The 27,714-nt window shown below is 34.6% G+C and overlaps 2 protein-coding genes and 1 long non-coding RNA gene across 4 annotated transcripts; all 3 read right to left on the bottom strand.

Annotated features, from left to right (window-relative positions):
- Window positions 1-559: 559 nt before the first annotated feature.
- LOC140791644 (serine/threonine-protein kinase rio2) lies at window positions 560-8,622 on the bottom strand. The gene is made up of 13 exons (XM_073142251.1): window positions 8,121-8,622; window positions 7,945-7,991; window positions 7,789-7,859; window positions 7,582-7,695; window positions 7,312-7,487; window positions 7,135-7,223; window positions 6,912-7,029; window positions 6,412-6,485; window positions 6,177-6,224; window positions 5,108-5,276; window positions 4,286-4,420; window positions 2,897-3,004; window positions 560-1,044 (listed from the first exon to the last, which is right to left on the bottom strand). Exons 1-13 carry the CDS (start codon window positions 8,202-8,204, stop codon window positions 847-849), a joined length of 1,431 nt encoding a protein of 476 aa, XP_072998352.1. The 5' UTR covers window positions 8,205-8,622; the 3' UTR covers window positions 560-846.
- A 356-nt stretch (window positions 8,623-8,978) lies between these two features.
- LOC140791645 (guanosine nucleotide diphosphate dissociation inhibitor 2) lies at window positions 8,979-16,137 on the bottom strand. The gene is made up of 13 exons (XM_073142252.1): window positions 15,827-16,137; window positions 14,059-14,121; window positions 13,715-13,798; window positions 13,169-13,276; window positions 12,883-13,055; window positions 11,425-11,536; window positions 11,200-11,280; window positions 11,046-11,108; window positions 10,786-10,887; window positions 10,530-10,654; window positions 10,207-10,417; window positions 10,059-10,133; window positions 8,979-9,311 (listed from the first exon to the last, which is right to left on the bottom strand). Exons 1-13 carry the CDS (start codon window positions 15,911-15,913, stop codon window positions 9,261-9,263), a joined length of 1,335 nt encoding a protein of 444 aa, XP_072998353.1. The 5' UTR covers window positions 15,914-16,137; the 3' UTR covers window positions 8,979-9,260.
- A 2,692-nt stretch (window positions 16,138-18,829) lies between these two features.
- Window positions 18,830-27,150, bottom strand: LOC140793021 (uncharacterized). Of its 2 annotated transcripts, none has more exons than XR_012109864.1 (4): window positions 27,014-27,150; window positions 25,705-26,208; window positions 19,814-24,717; window positions 18,830-19,493 (listed from the first exon to the last, which is right to left on the bottom strand). It is a non-coding gene; the product is annotated as an uncharacterized lncRNA (long non-coding RNA). The 2 variants fall into 2 exon arrangements; XR_012109863.1 differs by having other exon boundaries at window positions 19,814-25,464.
- Between the last annotated feature and the right edge of the window lie 564 nt (window positions 27,151-27,714).

Raw genomic sequence — 27,714 nt, forward strand, 5'->3', positions numbered from 1 at the left:
TTTTGGTGGTTGTGTTGATCTCTTTGCATGCCTTCTCTTGTGGGTCATTTACAAACATTAACCAGGATTGTGTTGCATGTTTTTTAGAAGCTAACCATGATTAATAGCTTGATTCTAATTAGAGAATATCAGCCAGTTATATCTCCGGACCACTACTATGGATTGAGTACCAAGGATATGCATTAATTAAGTAGGTATATGTAATTCAATATTCTTCTGTTTAGCTACTGCAAGTTGTCTAAGATTCCTGCAATGAATCGATTAGGCAACTCTAAGTATGTATTTGGTCTCTTGTAATGGATTACAGGATTAGGCATGTATTGTAGATAGGAAGAATTGAGTATAGCTTTGCCATTAAATATTATCTACATGAATATATATATATATATATACATACACACAACACCATATAAAATTATTTGTACGTGCAAGTTTATTTATACTTGTCTGAGTTCCTTATCTGCTGAGCATTGGCACACACTATTGCTTCAGAAATATGAAAAAAGAAAAAGGAAAGCTGAATGGTATTTGCTGATATAATTAACAAACCATGAGACAATGGCAATCCTAGAAAACAACTTGAATAAAGTGCGTATTGTACATATAAAGTACACATGACCAACTTGTGGATTCCTTATCTTCTCTTCGGTAGACATTGCAATAACATGGAACAATTCACTAACCGAAAAACTTAACACATGGGGTTATTAGACCTCTACCAAAATTATGAGAGCTTTACTTCTAGAAAGCTCAGGGACTACTGTTGGCCTTTGAAGCACTAGAAAAATCTAATACTAGTGCCCAATCCGACCTTTTGAATCATTTGTTTATTTCAACTCACTTGCATCACCACTTCAATGCCTGCCTTTGGATTTTTGAATTGTGAGAGTTCTTCCCACCCTTATCCTTGTAAGAATTCCTTGAAGCAAGAAGCCTTGTTCTGCCATGAGCAGCTGCTATAGCTCGCTTTCTTTGCTTGTTTAGGCGTTTCACGAGTAAAGCATCACCATCAGCATCACCCTCATCTGACTCATCACTACCATCCTGGAAGAAACCCATATACAAATTTAGATGGCTAGTCAGAAACAATCTCAAATTTAAAAGTAAGTTTCCAACTATCCATAGTACTAGTATTATGCATATCAATGTTATGCTTCCATGAAGTTGGTAATTTCAACGATTCGCCCATCACTGTCCGCCACCATACTGCAGAGCATTGGTCCAGCAAGATCCCAAGTATTGTGCCCACTGCAGAGTACTAGATACTAGACAAACCATAAAATTTAGCTACCGTAAACCCATGCATGGAGCACGGGAAAGGTGGGGCATAGGAGTCTTCAGCATTATCCCACATTCCAACAATTAGATTATAATTTAAACTTTCAAAATTCCTTACGCAATTACATTCGACGACTAATTTGACCATGAATTTCTATAATTCATGCTAAAAAATAATAATGATTGGACAGAGGAAATAACCTTTTGAGGGTAAAATAAAATTAAGAAGTAACTGACACTATAACTCTTGACTATCAGCATAAGAAAGAAGATGCAAAAACAACTATCATTGCTAAACTTACTCTTGGGAATTCTGAAGTACCTAAGTTAAATAATTTGGCTACCCAACTATCTAAAACAAATAGAACCTGTTACATAAACGAAGCAGTGAAAGAAAAACTAGATAAAAGCCATATCCTCAGTATTTCTTGTTATAATCTGCGTTTATCTCTTCTATCAATAAACAATAAGAACGCCACGCACTTTTATATACTGTGATCAGACCACACAGCACTAGAAGACTGGAACACGCCATCTCAGATGAGCAGGAAACAGATATTTTCATTTTGTTACTAAAATAATATCTGCAGTTTTTAAATAGAATAAATTACCTAAAAGAAGTCGCTCTCACTAAATTAAGATTCTGCCAACTGTTGGTATTAGAAGTCGTCCTTACATTTTCAAAACTCTTGCCTTTTCAGCAGATCTTCTATTAATTAAAATGGATAAGTTGTTCAATGTTCTACAAGTTTTCTGGTGAATTTTGTCGAAGTGGGAGAGGAGAGTAGGTTAAAGAGCATCCCAGTGCACAAGGCTCCTGTCTTTGGTCTAGGGAGGGAGGACAAAGTGTAGATTGCTCTAATATGTCCACAATATATATAAAAGTAGAATGTACATAAACCGGAACCAAAGTTATTAAGTAGAAATCTTCAAGGCTGGAACTAGAAAGTATCTAAATAAAAATATGGTAAAGTTGTTCTACTCATTGAAGATGCAAGAAACCACTGAGTTACTTGTCTAGTAGATAAACATGAGGAAGCACATTTAAATGATAATAGAGAAATTACATGCCTAAGAAAACTGGTTCCATGAGTTTGTATAAATAAATTGGAGGTGCACATATATGCTTCTTAACATAAGAAGACTCAATTATAGAGCACTCCTGAGTACTGACATTCCAAATCAACTAAAGATGTGGTGACATTTGCCGCTAAAGTGTATCCCTCAAGATGCAATGCATCTTGGATGGTTACCGCCACTAAAGCTCTGAGTCTTAAATATTTCAGACAATGGAATTCACAAGTCATAAGATAGACATATCCATGCTTATTTTCTATTATCAGGCCAGGATCAATCAACAAACTTGTACTCAACTACACATAGTTGTAGCTTAAATTGAACAGGTATAAGAAATAAAAGCTGAGAAATATTAAAATTAATATGCATGAAATGATCAAAGTTAACTCAAGGCCAGTACTATGACAAGAAGATGCTCTTCATTCTGTGTATCCTAAGATTGAACTAGCTATGATCATATCATGTTCAAAAGGAACATATGCTTGCTAAGAAAAAGATCAAAGTAGACTCAAGACCAGAACAAGGCAGTGATGAAAAACACCTGCTCTCCTGATACCAAAGTTTCCTTTTCACAGCCAATGCTGGGATCACATGAACTCAGACCCTCCTCCAATCTTTCCCCATCATTGCAACTCGTGGTCATCTCTTGCTGTAGAAGTACATCAAAGAGTGATGGATCATTAAGTATATGGAAATCTTAAACCAAATGTTACTTTGGCTTTCAGCTTGGTTAGACTTAGAATAACTCAAGCTCAAACATTAAATAATGAAGATTCTGATGGGTCCAGTTTCCATGTGATGAAAGGTATGCAGAAACAATATAATACTATTCATTACAAGATAATTTTATGCAACACATACTGATGATATAAGGAAGTGGTTGTCGCCACTCAGTATCTCTACATGAAATTAAGATGTGCAGTTAATGCAAAATCAACATTATTGTCAATATTCCAGGTATTCCTCATCAGCATACAAAAATCAAGTGATCAATAACTATATTTTATGCAAGTAATGCAGTAATGCTCAACTTGGACTTATCCAAGTTTGGCTCCCATGTAGAAAGCTAGTTTGGTTTGAGTTCTATTAGGATCAATTATTGTCCCATTACATGTTCAACTCCATTGTATGTTTCAGAATAGGAAGTCAACAATATTTCTAATCTTGCTACTGCTTTAAATTACTCTATGCAGTACATGCCATTTTCTTACCTGCTATATAACTATGGAGTATGGACAACTATCTTCAATCCAAACCACACCATCTGCCAAAACCAAACCTAAAACATAAACTGGTATCGGCGAGGTGTATAAGGTTGGGATGGTCGGCTAAAGTCAAGAATGGTTAAAAAAAACTGATCAGGTATTACTATTGATTGTCACACTAGATCCAAATCACTAGGGGTGGATTAATCGAGTAGTCATACAAGCAGAATTGACTAGAATTAGTTTGTGACTTCATTCCATGAAGGCTCAGGAAGTACATTTTTCAAATCTAATCCCTTGCTTCAACTCCTTTAGTTACAATCCACCCTTTTAGTAGTCTTCTATTACAACCGATCGTTGCACCAAAATTTTTCTCATTAAACTGATAAGACATTCATGGGTCCATACAATATAAAATTCTAGAAACGAATAATCCATTATAAATGGGTCTGGTAAATGCTTGGTTCTTTTAACCTGACACAAACCCGTATCAAACTAGTGAATTGATATACAATCAAATTGTACAAGAATAAAAGCAATGATGAGAAGCTTACTTTAGTAGCTTTGAAATCTCAAACCAGAAATTGGCCAATACAAATTGCTTAGCCATTGACAACTTTAAGAAATGTTTATTGGACCACACTACATTAGTGGACACTAGTGATGAATGAAATATCACAAAAATTTGTAACTAGTTCAATTTCTTCTGAAGCATGACAAGATACCTGATTGATGATTTGCAAGGCATTCATCTCAACAGAAATAATATCATTAACTTCATCTGGTGCTTCACCTTCTTCCACAAGCTCCTCATCTTCAGAGCTCGTAGGATCCTTTTGATCCATTCCTCCTTCAATTAACTGCAGAACCAATTATAAGATAGAAAATACAGAACATTCAAGAAGTGTAGACTTTGAACAATCACACTACAAAAAAGATGTGAACAGTTTTCCAACATTAACCACCAGAACCATTATCAAAGACCAGAACACGGTAAAATGTGATGAAATGTCTTAACTTGCCATATGCAAAGTGCTACTTTATACACAAGGCACTATATTTTTCTTCCCTTGGGCTACACTACACATTTTCATTAAAATTGACTTAAATGTTCAAGATTAATGACAAATCATCCAAATTGAACATGTTCCAAAGATATCTAAAATAGAATAACTTTTAGGATATTGTGGACCCATTCATTCGATTGGTAAATGCTAGCGAGCAAATAGGTAAAATGGGGCAAACAAGAAACATGGCTAATCACAAATTCACAAAATATCATCTTTGAGAAAAGCCAAACCATAAGTGAAAAAGTAGATACCAGTCAGAACTCAGAAGAATAAAGTAATTATTACATTGTATTTAGTTGATACTTTAATAAAGCAAACAGGAAAAGTCAGATCACAATTTTCTGATACTTCCAAGCATGAAAACAGGTAGCAACAAACAACGCTATGTTTTGGCTACATTAATATGGGAAGCAAGAATACTGCCACACCAGCCATTGTCTACATTTATCAACAGTACATCATATTAAACAGACATACCTTTTCTATCTCATCTTGATCCTTTCTTGTAAAGCCACTGGCAGCAAGTTCCTTATCCAAGAAGCCAGCAGTTTTTTGTATGGACAAGAAGGATGGCCTACCATTTTCCTCAGTTTCTGATTCTGAACCATCACACTCATCATTGTCTTCTTCATATGAAAGATTAAATCTGCCAAAGGAAAAAAAGAGAGGATATTTTATAATAATCTGCAGCCAGCATAATTATGGCCACAACTTTATTAGGGACATTGTGCATATAAAGAATTAATAGCAACAACAAAGCACTTTGGGCAGCATTAAAGGGACATGGAAAATTACGTATCTATTATATTCTAGTTCTTGTAATTTGTAGCCTGTCCATCTAGCATAAAGAAATGACTGCATAACACCAAAGGAATTTCACGAATTTTGTTGCCATATAGCAGATGTGATCATAGTAAGGTGATTCTATTGCTAGAAGAAATATGAGTACCGTACCCTCACTTCTATAAGAAAAAACATAAAAGTAAGCATTACACCTGCACTAATTCTAAAAGGCTGTAATATGAGAATGATGAAGTTTCCTAAAAGTATGAGTGCATAATATCAATGGCAACAAAAACCAGGGTGGAGCCCTACCATATTTGACCGGACAACAACCCAAGCGAGCCCCAAGCATCAACTATTTTTAATGAAGACAATCTTCCCTACTTGTTTTTTACAAGTCTCTGCTGGACATGCCCAATTCTTTTCTTTCTCAATCTATGAAACATTGCAACCTCTAGCTTGTCCATTACATCCTGTTAACAAAAAGGTATTGCTATTCCTCTTAATCTAGAGGCTCATTATTAAGACAATTTTCCTTTACAAGCCATCACATAATGACAATGTGAAGATAGACAGCTGCTAGACTTACCAACAAAATTCCTATCTGTATAAAGCAATTTACAAATTAGGCAAAACTTGATTGATATTAAATATCGGCCAGCAGTGTAACTAAATTGGTAGCTCTGTCTAATACAGAGCAAGAATACATGGTTGATTTTTGCATATGTTGTAACATTGTATGCATTTAGTTTTAGCAACAAACCTCCTGCTAAAGAATTTGAAAATGCATTCAACATCTCGATCAAAGTACCTGGAAGGAACAGAAATTTAAAAGAATTAAGCACCATATATGTGGATAAACTAGTCAAATAGAAAAACTCAAAAAAGAGAAACTAATTAAGTTAACAAGCGGTGACAATATATAATTATATAGTCACAGATTTCATAGACTCAAGCAACAAACAGTAAATTCAGCAATAGCAAAATATATCACATACATCTTTGCATTGCGATGAGAAACTGATACCATCTGAGGGAAATCTATCATAGTGACCTTCTCATCATCATCAATCTGCAAGGAGCGCAACCCCGATAAATATAGAAATGCCAGCCAATAACAAAAGAATAGCAGTTGTGTCAATTTAACTATACTAATGCAAAATAGTAAGGAGATCTACCATTAGAAATAATGTGTCACTTCTTACACAGAAATGAAAAATAACCTCATTGGAAAAACTATCAAGCCCTCAATAATAGTAACAAGTTCTATGTTCTAACAGCAGAACAGAAATAGTCTTGCTTATCTGAGAAAATAGTACTGACAGGGTCTTAATGTAACTTATGTAGAATATTTTAGACTTGAGTTCTCTGCAAAAGTTGCGAAATATAGATGGCAGGAGGAGAGGAGGGAATTTCAAACAATCATTTCATTTATAAGTAAAGTTTCTATTGCAATAAAGATAAAATAAATAGAATATGTATCAGAAGCAACACATACCATAATGTTGAATTCATTGAAATCACAATGTATAAGACCATGTTCTGCTAGACGAATAACAAGACCCATTATCGTTTCAAAAACATCATCTGGGTTTTGCAACTGCTTTACTTGAACACTGCAGTAACAGAGGTGCGCCTGATAAATACTCCAAATGAGTGAAACAAACCGCAAGTGCTAGTAGTTAGGCAACTGAAAATCTAATATTTCAAGACATTCTTACAGTGGATATCCTTGGACAAGGGACATGATCACACAATGCCGGTTGCAGTCGACAGCAGTTGGAACAGGAAACCCATGCTCTCCTAGAGCCTTCGGAACAGATAACGAACACAATAACGTATAAAAATGAGTATACTATTTTCCATCACAGAAGAGGGATATATTAACAGCAAGACACCTTCATGAAAGCATATTCCTTGAGGGCAGCAAGTCGTGACAAGTACAGCCAATTGTAGCTGTTCCGATGAAGCAAATAGTCACGCTTAGTCTTGACAGCTCTGAAAGAGACCCTACCCAACCTATGAAGCTTCATTGCAAGGACTGTCCCATCTTCGGTAGCAACCTCAAATATGTCTTTACACAAAAAAAAGTACACGCTTGTAAAACAACACTACAATAACACCAAAGGTAATGTCAATTTTACGATCAAGTGCTTGAAATCAAATACCTGACTCCTTTCCAACACCAATTTGACGCCCAACTGCGGCAAACACACCGCGATTGACCAACGTCTTAATTGCAAGGAAATCGTACCCAAGATAGGTGAGCCGAAACCCATCATCTAAAGCAAGAGAAAAACGATGAAGGAAGGAACCAAACATCAGGTGTAAATGAGAAAGGTAAAATCCACGTAACGTGGCTTGAAGGATAGTACATTTAGAAGAATCGTGATGCACGAGCTTGTTCTTTAGCAGATTCTTCAGCACCTTATACGTTCCCCCATGTCTACAACCACAAATTCTCTTTTAAATATCCAAATTTGTTAAAATTCGTAAGAAAAAACAGTTCTTTGAATGGGGAAGAAGCTAACTTTAGGCCGGCGATCCTTTCAACGAGCTCTGCAGGTACGATCTCGTGCTGAAATTGGAAAAAACAACATCAAAAATTTTATCCTTTCTCGTAAATTTCGAAAGTAATTCAACAAGAACCAAGAAAACGAGAAAAAAAAATGCGGATAGGAGAGAGAGAGAGAGATAGAATCCCTACGTTCCTCATGCCCATCTCGACGGCCGTGAGGACACGGAAATCGTCCTTGGAGAGATATCTCAAAGCGTTCACGTCAAGCTTCATGGCGATGGCGGGCAGCCGGCAAAGCAGCGAGGAGAACGGAGATTTGTTCGGTGGCGCGCTTCCTAGGGTTTTCAAGTATAAATCTCCTCTCACAGCAGTAGACCTAGAGGTAGTTATGACCTATGGGCCGGGTCGGACTGGGTTCAAGCCAACTTCGGGCCTAGGCCTGGCCCGCGCCGAAACCTTAGGCTCTTCGGGCCGGCCTGATAGTGGCAATCAGGAAGGAGAAGTAGAGCGGAGGAGGGGCGTCGTCGCTGGCGGAGGAGTGCCGGTGGAGGAGGAAGAGAGTGGCGGCGGACCGGCAGCGCTGGCGGAGGAGGAGGAGGAGGAGGAGGAGGCGTGGCGGCGGTGGAGGAGAGGTGAAGAGGCCCGACGGAGGAGGAAGCGCCGCCGAGGAAGAGGAGAGAGGTGGCGGAGGAGGGATTATTTTTGTTATTATTATTGTTTAAATAGGTCGGGACAGCGGCCCAAGAAAGGGGTCTAACCTAGTGGTGCAACCTAATCGGATTCGGTTTTCAAAATTTTGGATCGATAAATTCAATATCTCTCTAATTTTATCGAATTTTGGTCAGACCTAAAGGTAAATTTCCTATTTTTTTTAATATCAATTATCCTATTATGCTGTATTCCAATCACATAATTCATCGAATTCAGATTGTCGAGCAACCAATGGAATTATATATATATATATATATATATATATATATATAATAAAGAGATCCCCTTAAAAGAATAGAGAGCATATATCTCCTAATCAATCTCAATTGAATCCAATTAAAAGCAACAGGAGTAAAAGGTTTGCATTGAAGTCCTTGGAAACAGGATCCCTTATAGGATTAACATAATAAACAATCCATAATTGTAGCTTTGTTCTGAATCCATATCATGCAGAATACTCTCGCAATGGCCAAGTAAAATGTCAAGAATACACTATATTATGTTGGCATGTTAACAAGGAAATAGCAGCTAAAACCTCATGTTGCCCACTTCATTCTGCCATCTTTACTTCCCAGGATATCTCGTAATTTGGCGGAACTTGATCAAATATGAGTTTTCTCATTCTTCAGCTGCACTGGCAGCACTCAGATCCACACTAAGATCAGCACTCTGTTAGAAGAATAAGAAGAGGTTAGATTTGAGTATCTACTGTAATAGTACAGAAACACAGCTATAGAGTTAGAACTAGGGTCGCAGAAGTGATAATGAAATTAGATTTTTCGATCATAAAATTTGAGAAAGTGATGAGACAACTGCTGAACCAGAAAAGCCCGATGAACATTTGTAAAGTACCATTAAGCTATCGGAAATCTTATTGAATCGGTTATAATGTGAAGCAATAAGATGGGTAGGACTAACCGGTGTTTACGAGAAAAAAAAAGGGGAAAATCTTACAAACAAAAGATGGGCCCTTCAATGACATGATCTCTCACACCAGAAACATGAGAAGAGGCCAAGACAAAGCTTATTTGGTAGAATAGAGAACGGGAATCTAGAAAAGAGTGGCATAGGAGGTAAAGCTTGCTGGTTTCCAGTCTTGGATTGCTAGACCATCAATTTGAATGGTCATTCAACAAGGTCTACAAAAAACTTTTGACACAAGCATTCATTATAAAAGAAGAAACAAATGTTGGCTCCCAACAGCATCATCATCAGGTGATGAAAGAACCCTGAGATGAGTAGAAGATAACACGAGGCATAAAGCCAGTAGCTGGATGAAGATATTAATGAGTTACATGCCATCAGATTTATATCCACTAAAGCTAGTTATCCTGCCACAAAGGCTCCAAAAACAGTGTTATAATATGTAACAAGACAATCAAGAAAACCAGAAAAGAATTATGAAATAAACATTACCTTTCCAGTGATCATTGTGTACATGGAAAGCACATCCATGACGGTAGACTCAAAATGAGTTGTAGCATCATAACTCTGCAGGGATGGAGCAAAATTGCCATTATCTGCAAAATTTGAAACTAAAAGGAAATGTTTTGGTAGAGCTTACAGTTGAGATGAAGCAATTATCCAAGGAGGGTTCATTGACAGGTTCATATCTATCATATGTATCATAAAACAACTCGTCTACTGGCCCAAGAAGATCAATCCCTGGCTTTAGTTCCATCTCCGGATGATCAGTTTCAGCTTCTGTTGATACAAATGCAATAAACTTCCCCTTTGGCGCAACATTGTGGGAGTAAGAACAACAAAAAAGATACCTGATAAAAATACATGATATCAATACAGTAAGGTAATGGGATTTAAAAAAAAAAGAATTTCAGAAAACAGCACAAGCACAAGTTATATGAGTTTTAAGAGTAAAAATCTCACATGTCTGACTTGCGCCCAATTTGCTTTTGGGGCAATATAACTTGTACAGAGTGCGACTCATCAGTGTTTGGGATGGGGTGGCTCATAATAGCAATTGCCCTTGCCACTTTCCCAACCTTCCTAACCTAACAACCAATCACAGGAAACCTCAGTGGGATACTTTATTCTAGCAAGACTATCTTAAGACTTAACATATTTCATTACGATGTTTCCCAAATGCAATAGCACCAAGGAGAAGCAAAATAAGAGCATTCACCTTATTAGGCAAGTAGGAAGGGTCACAGACAACTTTTTTGCATTTAGCAGTTTCCCCTTCTGAAGTGACACCACAGACTTTTCCTTCCATATCGAATTCAACCTAGGGATGATCCAAACCATAAGCAATCGTATAAGAGAAAGATAAGAAACCTATTAAGAATGACATAACTTTCATATCATGCATAAATGTATTTGCCAATCACTAATTGTAGGAGGTCGTGACAACAAACATGCAAACTACCAAAGTACTAAGGTTACCTTGCACTCCGGCTTATTTAACATGTAGGTCCCACCATAAACAGCACTAAGGCGTGCAAAAGCCTGTACATCCAGAAAGCACCTCGCATTATATAATAGACTTGTCTTACAAAATATATGAAGTGCGAGAAAATAAAGAATAAAAATGACTGACCTGTGGTAACTCTCCTAATCCATATAATGGGTAAATGTATGGTGACCCTCCTTGAAAACGAGCAAGAGACTCGGAATAAAGCTAACAAACAACCAGAAATCAAATTAAAAAAACTTCACTATTGGCAGGTTATGAGGACAGCCAAAAGGAGGTCAACAAGGTTGACTGAGTAATAGATAGTTATAAATTGAAAAGTAGCCACATGCTCTTAGCAAAAAGACTTACTTTCATTCTTTTTACAGTGTCTAGTGCAGGTTCATACAGATAGCGGTCATCTCTATGAAGAGCCACTGCATGACCAATGAAGTCCACTGTGTTGTCATCTAACCCATATTTTCTGAAGAAACAAAATGGATACAAAATAAATCTGAGTTCAGGACACAATATATACTAGCAGTTAACTCTAGTGTAGAATCAGAAAAATATTTCCTGCTTTTGCTCAAAAGAGTTCTCCTCTGAATACATTAAAGAACAATGACTACAACATTATCATCAACAACAACAGTCAAATCTTTAGTACCACTATTGCGGTTCTATTTAATGCATAACAACAAGTAAATCTCTTCAGTAATTGTATTGATGAACTAAAACAAGACCAATAAGAAAAAAAAACATAAATTCAATCACATCAAAGTTTTAGATAATAGCAATGTATAAAATTCTTCTGATTGATAGAACTCTTGGCTCAGGAAAACTTAGGATCCAGGTGAGCCTATGCTGATCTATCTCAACTCGCCTACTATTACACCTATGCAACTAGTGGGCTGGCTGATCTATAGCAACATTGTACAACAAAGACAAGGTACAACCTTCCGAGGTTAACCAAGTTGGACGACTCTAAACCATGCCTGAAGATATAACTTCTGGAGGAGGCAGCTATCCAAAGTGCGAAGGAACAAAAAGTTATATACCATATTACCATCTTGTATCATTCCAATCCCCATGCTTCAGCAATGTCTTTCAGTCTTACATTCAGTCCTCTACCATCAGTTAACTGAGGAAACACTAAGAAACTCCTCATCTTTAAAGAATTCAGATCCTCTTCAGGGAACAGTACCACTAAATAATAAAATAGCCTTGCTTTTGATGTAGGTGGCCCCCTACAGATGCACCCAAATTGATTATAAAATATTAACATTCTGCTATACTGAATCTTAATATGGTCATCATCTCTAATAAAGATGGAAACTACCGGTATGGACAGTTAAGACTTAGGACTGACTCAGCAATATAAGTATTTTATGAGCATCCAGTGCCAGCTATTTTCTATCGCAGAACAGAAATCTACAAAGAAAACAAATTTTAATGGTCCCCTGTCCTCTTCGTACTCTCATGGAGGGCCCTTAATTCTTGGGTATTTCCATCAGTTACCCATGCACTAAAATCCTACTAATGTACAACATAAATTAACTTCCTCCAGTAGGACCAGTACTGACCAATACATCCAATTTTACACAAAAAAAAAGCAACCTTCTAATACTTGCCAAGAAAATGAATCATACATGGAAGTTCTTTTCTATTACAAGGGCAATATTGGACTAAAATACAAAGATAGAAAAACATATCAGATGATGCTGAAAAAGAGAAAAGGAAGTCAAGCACTACAGAAAAGACATATTAAGAACCAAAATAAAATAACTAGAATGGGTTTAAAAATGCAATAAACAATAATCAGATACCCACGAGATCAATTCCCTAGTTGTCACTCTTGTAAGGTCCAACCCTTCATGAGTTTTTGGATCATTTTCATTATAATCTTGGACATAAATAAAGAACTTCCTAGCTCGGCGTTTCTCAAACAATCCCATCAATGGGGACTTGAGTGCCTCCATATCAGTGGCAGGAACCTTGTGAATCTGTCAAAGTACAATAGCAGAAAGTAAAGGATATAAGAACCAGTGCATGCTAAAAATGACAAAATTAACAGATATAAATGCTTTATCACATCAGCAGAAGTAAATATATATACCTTTCCTTTATTGAAAACATAGCTTCCATCTACAGCTTTGAAGGACAGATATTTTGTGACATCTGTATGAATGAGGACACGAACCAAAGTTCCATTTGCCATCATAAACTAGATACAGAAAGATTATCTTGTGAGTTACATTATCCACTAGAAAACGTCCACGATAAAGTTGTCAGAGTGCTAAATCCAACTAAAAGTATTCCATAAAAGAGAAATTTTTAAATGAAGCATTTCTAATCTCATCATGATGTTCCATCTTAAAATAAAAACATCTTTAAAGCCAATGGAATGACTAACTTTAAGGACAACATGCACTATTTATCACCTTATATGGGCACTTCACTTGTGTCACAAAATTCAAATGTTCAAGATATAAAATACACTGCCTGTCTCTATTTCCGGTATCTCATAGCTTAACATATCTCTTATTTCTTTGATCATGATAACAGAGTTTTAGTTGAAAAACTTGGATTGCAGTCATCACTGTTAGATAAATAAGATTAAAGGAAAGAACCAATACACTACAGAACTGTAATACGTACAAACCTTTGGAACCATGTCAACATTGTAATCTCTGCTGGGCCCTAAATGTGCTGGTGGCTTATCATTACCCCTGAACCTCTTCCAGAGCTACATAAGAAAGGTACAATTTTAGCAAGTATTGGAAGACAATAAATATATTGGATGTAAATCATGTATTTTTACTAAGATAATAATTTAACAGAACTTGTCCTATGTGAGGCATGATGCTCTTCTTCTTCATTACAAAGAGAATTATCACTGATGAGCAACTTTTGCATTTGATGTGTGCAATGAGAACATATAATGCTGACAAAATAAAAATATTCTTGTCACCAAAAATGTAACCAAAGATGATTGAACTTTCTTGCCTGAATGAGATTTAGTGATGTTGACTCTCCTCCGTAGTAATCATTCCTATCCATATGCAAGACCTGATACACAATTGCAACACTGTTAGGAAACAAAAATAATTTCTTAAAATCACCAACTTCTTATGTGGCAAATATAGCAATTGCTCATCAGATCCGATCCATGGAAGAAAAGTTAGCTAATGCTTCACATCAAAGAAATTTTATAAGAACTTTTCCCATAACAGTTAGTTGCAAATAAATTTTGCAAACTACATATTCTGGCGAGTGCAAGTTTCAGCACAGCATCCATACATACTACCAAATTTCGAAGAACACAGATAGAAATTTCTTATCTTTTCACAGAATATCACAATTATCAAACTCTAGTTCTGTCATGAAATGGCTGGAACTGAAAGCAGATAAAGACAAACACTACCTAAATGAGCAATAGATCGAACCAAGCCCCAAGGGATAAGGACTGCCACTATAGCAGAAGCCTAGAACAAAGCTTGCTATTCTAATAGATAGTTCCTACTACAATACTGCCCTAGACGTCAGAAAGATTACCATGCTTATTGTAAAGCAGCTAATAATTGAAACAGCTCAAGATAAACAATGTTGCTAGATCACACATAGAAAAATTTCTAGGCAACCAACAAACATGCTTAAGATCAAGCTAGGCTCTCATTCAGAGGCTAATCCATGCTGCAATTCCAATATATATGCAAAGATTAGTTTCATAAGTCCCACTGCAAAGACCAACCAACAAAATGCAGATAAAATAGATCACGTATAAAGCACCCAAAAGAACCACGAGACCAACCTAGTGATACATAGTTACTGCTACCACAGTTTACCTGGACTAATATATATGAAAGGCTTAAGGGGTAGAGGAAACTGAAAACAAGAGTGTGACAAATATAAGATTACACCAAAGATTAATGAAAATGATTGAAAGTAGCTACTACACGTCTAAAACAACACAAGATCACTCTGTTTGTAATTCAGTACTGCTAATAAACTCAGGAAATCAACCCGATACACGAATATGAGAGATTAAAACAACCTGAATCTAGTACTGCCATAAATATCACAATCAATCTTTATGATCAAACAATTCAAGCAGCGTAAGGAACCAAAAAGCTCCACAGACTGCAAATCGAAGTCAAAGCACCTCATGTTCCCTCTTTTTATACTTGAAGTGCAACCAAAGAAATCACTGCAAATACTTATACAGAATAGCTTTCCATAATCGTCATGCATACCATACCGGAAGTAAGATTAAAAATATAATAGACCCAATCTATGTAACACCCCAAGATCCAATTTTTGGAGGTCATCTGTTATTCCCAGCAGAATTTTAAGCACAAGAAGTACAAGCACCAAAACATCATTTTTTTTTTCTTATCTAATTCGATGGAATCCGTCTAGACTGAAAATAGAACAGACCCAAACTATGTTACACCCCAAGATCCGATCCTTGGGGTCACTTGATATTAGTCAGCACAATCATAGGCACAAGAAGAACAAACACCAAAAACATCAATTTTTTTTATTTAATCCAAGAGAACCCAATTCCCATAACATTCCATTAAGCAATCTTTAAGAATCAATTTTGGAATATGATACTCGGATCGAGATCGATCCGCCACTATCATAGTTACCCATTTCTGTTCTCGGAGCCGTCTCACAAGAATATACTCAAGACCCAAAATTCGAAGCAAAAAGCGATATATTTCCAAGTACAACAGATCAGATCAAGAGGAGGAAGAAGAAAAAGCAAGACCTTGAGGCCATCAACGGAAAGAAGGCCGCTAAGGATGCACTCCTTGAGACCTGTTCCGAGCACTATCACATCATACTCTTCATCCATGGCGATACCACCTTAGGGATCACCAGAGAAGAAATAAGAGAATAGTAAGGGGGACGCGAGAGATGCTTTGTTGACGCAAAGAAGGAAATGGAAAGGGGGAGGAGAGAGAGAGAGAGAAAGAGTCAAGAGAGAGAAGATGGCGAAGGAAGAGGGTTGACGTAAGATTTTGGGGGAGGGAGAAACGAGTTCTGGCAGCCAACAAGAAGTCGGCATTGAGTTTGCCATCGGCGCCTACTTTAGCAGAAGGTTAAATGAGAGCCTGCTTAGCTTGGAGACGGTTAAAATGTGAAGCCCAATTTTCTTATTATATAACACAAATTTTTATTCTAAAATAACAACTAAATATCATAATGAGTTAATAACCTCATTTTAAAATATAAATATTATTTATTAAAATTATATCTTATATTTATATACTAATTTAATTACTAGTTTATTCTTGATATCTATTTCATCAATTTAGTTTATATCAAATCAAAAAATATTCGTAGTAATTTTATTTTATTTTTAAAAAAAAATTATTTTATATCATATTAAAAATAATTATTACACTCTTATTTAAAAATATAAGTGAACATGAGAATAATTATTGTTGGAATAAACTAGACAAATAAAATACGACGAAAATAAAAAAAAATTAGGAAAATTTATCGGAAACACTTTAACTTTTGCTCTTACTATCGGTCATAATCTACCGTATTTTACTTTTAATTTTAATGCCACAAAAATATTTAAATTAATTTTACCGTAATAGCAACCGACAGAATAGAGAATATTATATACTTTTGAAGATAAAAATAAAAATAACTAAAATACCTGTAATTTAACTTATTTACTTCTCTATTTATTTTTAATTAAATCTAAAAAACTTAGTTAAGGTTATTAAAATTGTTATGTATCTAGAATTATTTAACTCATTTGTACCGTAACTAACCACTAAGAAGCCGATAATAAGTTTTGGATACATTTTAAACAAAATTTAGACGAGAATATCTATATGGTAATGTATGAATTATAATAAAAATAAAATATAGGATGTTCGTAATAAAGTTATCATTTTTAAGAATAAAATGATGAACTTTCTTTATTATTTTATTTGATTTATAAAACTCTATTATTATTGGACCCAAAGTCATGTATTAATATGATACATTTGTCTCAAAAACCATTTGCACTTTGTATGCATAATATATTTGCTAATCAAACATACACAATGTTACAACACATGATTACAGCAAAGTACATCTGATTAGCATTTCCTCAACAACAACAAAAAGTACATCTTATTTGCGAGTTTTTGATCAAAATAGACTCTCTTTTTTTTTTAATCAAAATAACCTACCCTTCAACTTATTTAGCCCTCATAAAAATACTGAACTGATCAACATTTATTTAAAACGCTGATCGGTTCAGTATTTTTATCGTCAGACAATATTTTTCCTAAATTACTAAAAGACTAATTTAAAAAGATTTATATAAATAAAACGCCGAACATATCAATGTTATAGGATCAGAAAAAACGATAAATAATTAAGTATTTTTACAGGGAAAAAATATTGTTTAGTTCAGCGTTTCTGTTAAGGCTACAGTGAATTCGACCTCATTTGGTAAATAATTTTAAAAGTAGGTAAAAAAGTTTTGAAACAAAGCTAGTTTGGTCAAAAACTCCTAATTTGCGAGCAATGTAGGTTTGGTCTATATTCAATGATGTGAGTAAAATTATTATGCAAATCACTGGAGAACATACATTTATACTATTGTTTTTAGTTTTATTTTCAAAACTTAATGATTTCTTTTAATCATTGGAGCTCACTGAAATAATTCTATAAAGCAATATTTTATGGTTCAATGTCCATCTCTTTCAAAAAGTATCAGAGAATGATCAATAAGATCTCCACAACCACATGAGTCCTATGCAGTGGCTTTTGCAATTTAATTGCAGTTACTTTTTTAATTGGCAAGATTGAACTTTACACTATTTATAGTTGATACATATTAGAACTCATTATTGCTGATCTAAAAACAAAATGCAATTAAGTTGCAAAAGGCCTGTCCTGCATACCAAAAGTCTCTTTTATTATTTATTTTTCTTGATTAATTTCAAAGAACAAGAATTTTCATCATTACCTTTACAAGTTATTTAAATCTAGGTATACCCTCTGATTCTTAATGACAGATGAGTTATTCTCATATGATCCAAAAATTTAAGTATGAGTTAGGTTTTCCTGAGGTAACTTGCATTCTTTTCTGATTACAAAGGTTTGTCATAGTATAACCAGGGCACTGGAAGATCTCCAAGGGCCCCAAAACAAGTATAAATTTATGGGTTTCTTGTGCAACTTGCATGCAGTTGAAGGTTTCTTTGCAAGAAAGTTAGTATGACAGAGTAGTAAGTCATTATCCTGATTTTGATAGCCCAACTGCTCCCTTCTTGCATTCCCACTGCTGTAATATAATAGAACTTGCTTCATAGGAACCATTCAAATCATATTAGGAACGAGTGGCATTGCATAACAGTCACAATAGTTAGCATGATTTCACAACAACAACAACGACGACGATGACCAAATCCAGTCCAACACAAGTATTTGCATATCAAGCTGGCTTTTACTTTGACCAAATCATCAAACTGAGAGATCAGATCAGAAAATTTGGATTCATAGCAGTGAAGGAGAGAAAATTCGGTAAAGGTCAAACAAATGTGGAATGATCTTGGATTCTTCACAAAGCCTAGCCTAGGAGAATAAAAATTTGAAGCATCGACGACTAGAATTTTGGCGATCAATGCATGCTAGTTCTTCAACACTAAACAATTCTCAAAGTAAGAGATATACATATTCATTCAGATTACGATTACCATCTACTGCAAGAACTAGAAAGCAATACTTATTCATTCAGCCAAAAAAAGAAGACTACTTATTCAAAGAACAGAACTTTTACTCATTATATCTGGCATGAAAATTTGCCAACTCTTTACAAGTAAGAGGAAGCAATTTTTCGGATATCGTATGGCATAAAGGCCAAGATCAGTAGCACTACAAGTATGCCAATTGGAAGCAGTAGTAACAAGAACGGCGGTGGAGGCAATGGGGGCAAAATAAGTGGAAGAATCAGTAGTGATGCTGTGAGAAAGACGAGCATAAGAAACGATTCAGCGGTGAAATAACTTGATGCAGAAGATCTCTCGCCTTTCCCTTGAGGACAAGGAGCTTTATACTCCACATGCGTTCTCTTAGCCGAACTAGTCCTTCTTACTCTCCTCTCCATCATCTTAACTCTATCACTTTCTGTACCAATTAGACCTTTTGACATTCTTGACTCCGAATTCAATGTTCCATAGTTCATCTAATTTCCCTTCTACACTATCTGTGTATCCAAAGCTATAACAACTTATCAAGTTGCCAGCTTCACTACTAATTGATATGATCTGCCCTCTAGTGTTTAAACTGATGGTGGAATTGTCCAGCAATTCAAGTTACCAACTTGGCCTCAAATGCCATTATCCTTATACCGGGTCTTGAATTTGGATTGTGGAACAACTTTGTGCTGATTCAGACTAATCTGAAAATGTTCTGAAAGGCTGATACCAAAAGAGAGTTAGAATTAGCATATTATGTTGGACAATTACGAAACATCCGATGCAAAATTGAATGCAGAATGATCATTTTGCACTCCTAGCCACTAAGGAAATCAAACAAGTGATCATTTTTTGAAAAAAGATTTCAAGGAATTGCAGAATGATTCCAGGAATATCTATTTCCTTTAAGCCTCTATCTAAATAATTCATCTGAAAACAATCTAAAAAGTAAAAAAGCATGGATAGTGCTTCTTGTAAGAGACTCAAGACCATCTTGATCAGAACATCTTAGAAGAAAGAAAAGCAAAAGAGAAAGGCTATACCTGGATTTTACTTTTGCTCCCTGCTAAGGATGAACAATCTCTCCAAACTGAGGAAAGGAATTGAAGATAGCTTTGATGCTGTGATGGTTGAGGGGTGGAGGATTTATGGCCTAGGGGTATACGATAGCTATCAGGCTATGGATTGAAGCCTTGGAGCCGGATACAGTGTATCCCAAAGAGTCCAACATGGTGTGGTGGTGGACCAAAAAGGGTGGTGTTGGATTTATCTTTAGTTGGAACTTGGAAGGAGGCAAATACGTTGCATTCAATTCTTTGTCAGGTTCCTCCCCCCTCGCTCTCTCTCTCAACCCATAGTTCTAGTGGCCTACCTTTTTATTTGCTAGGCCACATCCAGTTTATGATTAAATATATTTTACCTTTCTGCCCAAAATTACTCTACCTAAATTACTAAAATAGCCCTTTATATCAAATATAACGAATAAAATGTAACAGTCAAAATATCCAAATTAACTCTTCTCCGCGATCAATTTGACTAATAAATATAAAGGAGCATATTAATAATTTGAACTGATTATGATAAATTGGAAGAAAAATCTAATCGTCTTACTTTAATCATAAATAAATAGACTGATTTGGTAAAAAAAATTGTATATAAGATAAAGTAATTTTAAGCATAACTGCAGAGAGATAGAACATATTTAATCATTGTTATTATCATCTTAATCTTCTGTTCCAATAATATAGGCTTTTATTGGCTACTAGTATCATAAATATAATTTGAAGAATAAAAACGCATTACCTTAGGGATATATTATTTTTTCTAGAGATAGTGAGAACACATGACGCTCTAATTAAATCATAAACTGTTGTTAAGGTGAGTAGAACTCTCAAATCTCAATTATAGAACAACCTACTATCTCAACTACTAAGGTATCACTAAGAAAAATAAGTAAAATACATTCTTAGTTTGGAAAATTAAATTTAGACCCTCTGGTCACCATTTTTTTATATACCTTTTATAAATTTTTCTATGACACGGACTATATATCATTCTTAGTTGCTCGCATGACTTACACATAGTAGCTTATGGATAAAAAGAATAAAAATTTAATGGGAGAGGGATGTAAGATATTTTCAATAGTTTAAGAGATAATAGTTCAAAAATTTAAGTATAATAAGCCGTTATTAATTTATAGCTCAGCATATTTAACCAAGAGCAACCTTTCAAAAATAAGGTTCACTAGTCATAACACCAAGAGATCAGAGAGAAAGATGGCAAGTTTTGATTTTTCTTCCTCTTTTAAAGGTACAGTTAACCCACATTTATCATAACTATGACTTCAAATATTTTCTACCGGTGGATGAATATTTAGTAGGAAAAAGGAATTCTTGGTTATTTAGTATGACAAGGAATTCTTGGTTCATCTATATTGTGTGAACTTTTTAGATGTGGATTGTTATCCACAATCATAAACACCTTGTCATCAAATCCCCAAGAAAGAAGGAGATAATATAAATGACAGCAACTTGAATTGTTCTTTAATGTATTGGCTAGGAATAAATGGCATTTCATTGTCACCAGAAGTTATTATTATTATTTCCTCATTCGATTTGTGTGATTAATTGGATATGGATGGATATCAGCACTCATAGGCACTTTTCAACACTAAAATTTGAAGGAAAATAAAAAAAATTGACCATATATATATATATACATATATTTTGTGTTGATAGAAATAATTAGATTCATTATCTCATCTTCAATTTCTTAGAGGGTTCATCGTATGAAATCTCTTGGCCTTATGGGGGTCTTGAAAGGGCAAAAGCAACATGACAGCAACTAGTTTTGAGATCTCACTATCACGTTAATAATAAGTGACGGCATCTCATTATGGGAAATAAATAAATAAAAAGATTTGAAGCTTTCAACTTGAGCCAGGAGACATATGATCAAATTATCCACTCCTTTTTACCTACAATATTTGGTATGCTAGATGTGGTTCCACTTGATTTCCAAATCCAATTCCAGAAGTAGAAGAGTTGAAAAGCTTTGCCTCAAAATTATGAGATGCCGTGACAATATGACCTAGATTTTTTAAAGATAATTTTATGAGCATCTTTTTAAAAAAATATATAAATGTACATTTATAACTTTAGTTGTTTGGTTAGAAAATATAATGATTATCTTATATAAGTTTATATAAGAATTTGTATTTGGTTACTTGCTATGAGTAAATATGTTAATTATAATAAAAGATTTGATTAGAAAATGTACATGACTTTATTATAGCCCACTACTTGTAATAAAATTTTGTACATAACTTATTACGTGAATTACTTTATATAATGTTTGACCAAAATATATATAAGTTAGTATTTGGTTGTAAAATATATTTAATGAAGACTTAAGTTATGAATAAGTATCTCTTATGTACGAACCAAACGCTATCTATATTTTCTTTATACACACTGACTCCTAAATTATGGAAAATATCTCATCCTTTGACGATATTAATAAAAATTATCAAATTATTATTTTACTTGTAGAGAGCCTAATGTTTATTATGCTTACATGTCATTTTTAATAAAAATTTAATGGATATCTAACATAAGAGATATTTCTTAGATTTCTTATACTTTAAGGGAGTCAATGTGTACCAAAAAGAAAAAGATGAGAGGTGTTTGTGAAAATGAGAAATAGTTCATAATATCTTAGTGTAATTATCCTTTATTTTTGATATATCATGAGTTCATAAGTTCAATGTAGAATAAGTAAAGAAGTCGACTCTTCCCAAAATATAGGTTGGACAATTAAACCAACTGTCTTAAGAAAGATACTACATAGGCCTAAATTACATGTATATAATACTCTGATAAAAGTTTGGTAAATAACAATCCTAACATCCATGGGTAGATTCAAACCCATGACATCTAAAAGTTAATATTGCTCTAATAGTAATTGACAAGTAAAACAAGAACCTAGAGATACGAAAACAAAATTAATGACTTAAGAGTTAGGCCACAGGCGGTTGGGTTATGTAAGTCAATGAGTGAGGTCACATATTTTAATTTTTCTCGTAACCATTGGATTTGATATTTAGTGAAATATTTTTACTAAGGATTTATAAAGATTTATATACACGCATAGTTTGAATATGTTATGGCTCAGTTCTTAGGTGAGTGATATAGTTGTTCAATCTAAAAAAGACAGTTGATACGAGACAAGGAAAACTAATTAATGCCTGTCATGATTTCATAAACAGGAATAAGTAATCAAAGACTAAAAAATGCAAGAAAGTTGATATGATCGACTCAAATTGACATTCTAGAAAGAATAAAGTAAATCATGAGGTTGAGATATGAACACGCCAACCATCTCTGAGCCACAAAAAATTCATCACATTGCTCATGTCTAAAAGTACTACGAGTTATTATTAAATGAATCTGGACAAGGAGAAGAAAACAATGAGTCCTATTTTGTTCTTAAAAAAAATATTTATTTAATATTAATCACTCCGGTTACACACAAAAAAAAAACACAGTTAACATCAATAAGATATCGATAAAGAAGAAAAAAACAAAGAGAAGGTAATAATAAAATATTAACCGGTGATAATAAATCAGAATCAGTACAGAGCTCCATTGAGTCCTATTACTTGGGACACTGCATCCTATTCAAAGAGACAAAGACTATGCTATGATTCAGAAGAGCATAAATATATGTATATTACTTTTTTAATTAGATTCACTATCTCTACCATCCTTTTAGAATAATAAAGTTTGGGATGCAGGCATGCAGTGCTACCATGTGAGGTATGAGCTGACGTATTCCATTCTTCTTGGGCAGATCATATTCTTAAGATTTCGATTTTTATTTTCCAACTTATACCACCAGCTTTGTTGATTTATTACAAAAGGTTTACTTACTTGCACATCACTTGCACTCTTTTTTCATATAATAATCCATGATTAGTTGCCATCTGGTTCTAATGACAAGGATCAAGCCCAGAATTAATCACAGAAAAAAAACAAAAATAATCCCATTCCTGATAAATTCTGAAATGTAACAGTAAAGGTTATATTTTAGATGCAACTAGCTTTGTTGATTCCAATAGGTGATTCTCAATTAAACCTATGTCGCTAATATTTAAACTCAAGAACACTCCTATAATATAATCATTTTTAAGTATGTGAGTAGTACTATCTCAAGTCTCAGCTTAATAAGGCATCGGATTTACCATCTTCAACATTTTGATCTGTATTTTGATAGGAATAACTATTCCCTTTGCTTAATGAGGCACCTTGTCCAATTCTTACCAAAGAAATTTGCTTTTATTAAATTTTCTTGCCCTCTATTTCTTTTTTACTTAACAAGAGAATAACTGACAACAAAAAAAAAGGAAAGAAAAATGTCATCCTCCATACAGAAGTTGTTACTATTTTCATCTTCTAACAATCTGAGTCTATTTATCTTTCTTTCTTCTTTGTTCAACTTCCTATCTTATAGAATTTGCAAATTCTATACTATACAAATTGTGTGACACTTTTGCTTACTACCATCTTGTTTGAGATAAACTAGAACTTTATAACTCTAATCACAACTATATTTCCCATAAATGATCTTATTGAAATATTCTCAGATCATACAATCTCTTAAGAGCAAAGAAGTTGTTGAACAACTCACAGAATCTCAATGACACAACAGAGATATTTATATCATCAGTAGCTTGGTATGCAATTGCCTCAGATCTGTTTAATTGTCAGGAAAAATAAAACAACCACCATCTCTTTCCATCCTACATAAGGTAAGCTAGATCATATTTTCTTCAGGAAATTGACGATTTCGACTGGCTGTAATGTCAACCATCTATAACATGACAAGATAATCCTCAACAGAATAGATTGGCCGAGAGGGCCTTGACTCAAAATAAGGCTGCTCAAACCTAGAAGAACAAGAAATGACAAATGGGGAAGTGTTCTCTTAATTGAGTTAAGCTCAGGCAGTGAGCATGTGATTATGAATATCTAGATAAAAGAGCCATCAATAGTTTAGTAGTGTGTCGAACATGGAAGTGAATGCCAATCAAAGATAAAACATAAGCAAAGCAAATTTAATGTTATGCGAATTTTAACTAAAATTTATGAGGAAAACTCCCACATTATTCAGTGAAAGCTGGATATTTTAGTCGAGCACTAAGCTTATGAAGATACTACAGCCTCTTTATGAAAATGGGAAGGGAAAAGTCAAAGGTAAAAAAGATATGGTGAGCAATCCTGACGATTTATTGACTCACTAAAGTTCAATTAATACATCAGTAAGACAGAATTTAATAAAATTTACATGTTCCACTGACATATGAAAGTAAGCAGATAGAAAATTATGTCACTTAGCTTTCAAATGGTCCTATGACTTGAAGTTCACAGTTCCCATTGATTGAGAAAGAAAGTGTTTTCTAATCTAAACTTGATTCCAATATTTCGTACTTTGCTAAAAAATTAATGCATAACTTCTTAGTAATGGTGAAAACTGAAAAGAGCAGAGTAGATATAAAAGGTGGCAAATGATCCTGAGAAGCTCATCAGCTTAATTTGAATTCAGAAAGATTTTATCCAAAACATGCCATTTTAAGTTAAGAACCATAAAAGAGCGAGTACATCTAAAGGTGGCAGATGATCCTGATAGCATGCTCCTTAACAAAAATCAAGACATATTCATCAGCTTTGAATCAATAAAACAGTACTGAACAACCTTGCAGACCAGGAAAAATATAGTGATATGAAGCTCAAGAATTGGTTAGCCTAAGGTGCACTAAATTGAATTCCTAATTTTCACCTTTGAACATCAAAAGATTCTTTATCAAATAAAGCAAATGTTTTGTAAGATAACGATCTCACTAAATGCTAGCATTATAAATAAATAAAGCACATACCTCATCATCGTCATCGTCGTTGTCGTCATCCTTTTCGAGGCGAGTGGTTCTCCCTCTTTGCTGATAGGTAACTTCACATTTCCAAAAGTAGTGTCCACATCAATATTTCCTTTGATGGTGTAACCGCTACCCTTTTCCCTGATCATACACCAGAGAGAAGATCCAAAGTCCTTTGGATCTCGTAGTCCAATGAATTTGAGTCCCAAATCAAAGTCGTTCTTGTTCTCCAACTTCAGATGAACTATTGCAGTTGTTTCTTCAAAGGAAAACCAACCGAATTTAATCTTTTCAACGTCAGCGTTTGGCTTGCATAAGGAACTGGAATTTCACCAGTCTTCTCTAAAGGCAAGGTAATTTTCCGACAATTGGCAGATCAACTCTAAACTTGTAAGGGATGCTGCTTCCAGGTTGTTCATGAAACCCCCGCTTCTCTTCATCCTTGTCTTCCTCCCCCGCTATCTCCACTACTTATGGACTGTCAGAAGATGCCATGCCTTTGTTGCACTTATTTTAGCATGTCACGATGCAAAGAAATTATAATCAGAGATCTCAACAAAGAATTCCTAACATGTAACATTCACCATTAATTTCACAAATTTAATTAACCAACCATTTAATGTGTGAGAATATGCTCTTTTTCAATTATAAGAAAAGGAAAGAAATGGTGAAGAAAAAGTGAGAGATTAATCTTAAAGACCACATATTCAGTTCTCCCAAAAAGTGGAAAGAATCGGAGAAAAGATAAAAATATAAAAAAAAAACAAAAAAAAAAAAACAGGCAAGAACTTATGTAACCCTGTCTCTGCTATTTTTCTCATGCCTTTCGTTATCCTTCTTCCTTTCTCCTATCTCAACTACCAATCAAGCAAGCAAGTTAAATTTCTTCACTTTTCTCCTCAATTTAATCAAACAAAGGGAGGAATTTTCTCTTCATTACTTTTCCCTACGACCACAAATACTTACCCAGATGCGAAACTATTAATCCAAATCATAAAGAAATCTTCAACAATTCACTCATTAATCACGTCAACCATCCACATTTCCCCGAGTAGCTAAAGAAACACAAATAAATATCTATTAATCCAACAGTTAAAGAGTGGAAACCATCAAAGAAATAATAAATTGTTCACAATCTTAACACAGAGATCGTCCACTGCAGGGATCAAAGAAATATTTAAAGACCATGAATCATCTACATTTAGGGCTTGATGACACCGGATTGAGATCAAACGAGCTTAAAGCAGAGATCATCCACTGCTGATCGTAGAGAAGTAGAAGAAGAAGCAAGCGAAGGATCTTGAGATCATACCTGAGAGATCAGGAGATGAGGAAATCGACGAGAGAGAGAGAGAGAGAGAGCAAAGAAAGGTGGAGTTGTTGTTAGGGGGTTACGTGCGGCGATAGGAGCATGCAATTGCCGCTGTGTGGCGGAGGATGGTTGACGCCGGTCCGGTTTAAGGAGGATGAGTGAACCGGAGGGTTGACGAAATCAATCCCGAGAAAGCGGGTCGACGAGCACAATGTTGCCACGTGGCAATTTTGTTTTTTTAAGTAATGATTATCCCTTTAGGCAATTGGGATTTTTACATAAATGCCACTTAAAACTTTTAAAATAGGAAATTTTACAAATTACACTCTATATTTTATTTATTTTATGATTCATACCCGACTTTGATATTTTTGTAATTCAAATCCTACTTTTTTCTTATAATTCTCATTTAACACCCTCCGTACCAGCAAAGAAATATTCAGTTATCAATATTAAATAATTTATAAATACCTAAATTACCCATGCATTTTTGAAATGAGAGGCAGAGAGGAGAAAAAATAGTAGTAAGAGTATTTTAGTAATTTGGTCGATATTAGTTAGTCAAAATAGCATTAGGTTGTTAAATGAGAATTATATCGGGTTACAAAATCATAAAAGATGAAGTGTAAATCACAAAATAATTAAAATTATAGAGTTGTGATTTATAAAATACCCTTTAAAATATCATAATTGCAGCTACA

Source organism: Typha latifolia, chromosome 7, assembly GCF_019914945.1.
Source record: "Typha latifolia isolate L0001 chromosome 7, TyphaL0001v2, whole genome shotgun sequence".
NCBI classification, from domain to species: domain Eukaryota; kingdom Viridiplantae; phylum Streptophyta; class Magnoliopsida; order Poales; family Typhaceae; genus Typha; species Typha latifolia.

Coding starts and splice junctions, on each gene's coding strand:
- LOC140791645 (XM_073142252.1), bottom strand. CDS start 15,913: ATGGATGAAGAGTATGATGTGATAGTGCTCGGAACAGGTCTCAAGGAG. Junction 13,799..14,058: donor CATCACTAAATCTCATTCAG/GCAAGAAAGTTC, acceptor TTTCTTATGTAG/CTCTGGAAGAGGTTCAGGGG. Junction 10,888..11,045: donor TAAATAAGCCGGAGTGCAAG/GTAACCTTAGTA, acceptor GATCATCCCTAG/GTTGAATTCGATATGGAAGG.
- LOC140791644 (XM_073142251.1), bottom strand. CDS start 8,204: ATGAAGCTTGACGTGAACGCTTTGAGATATCTCTCCAAGGACGATTTC. Junction 6,225..6,411: donor TCTCATCGCAATGCAAAGAT/GTATGTGATATA, acceptor TGTTCCTTCCAG/GTACTTTGATCGAGATGTTG. Junction 4,421..5,107: donor ATCAAGATGAGATAGAAAAG/GTATGTCTGTTT, acceptor TTGGTTCTGCAG/TTAATTGAAGGAGGAATGGA.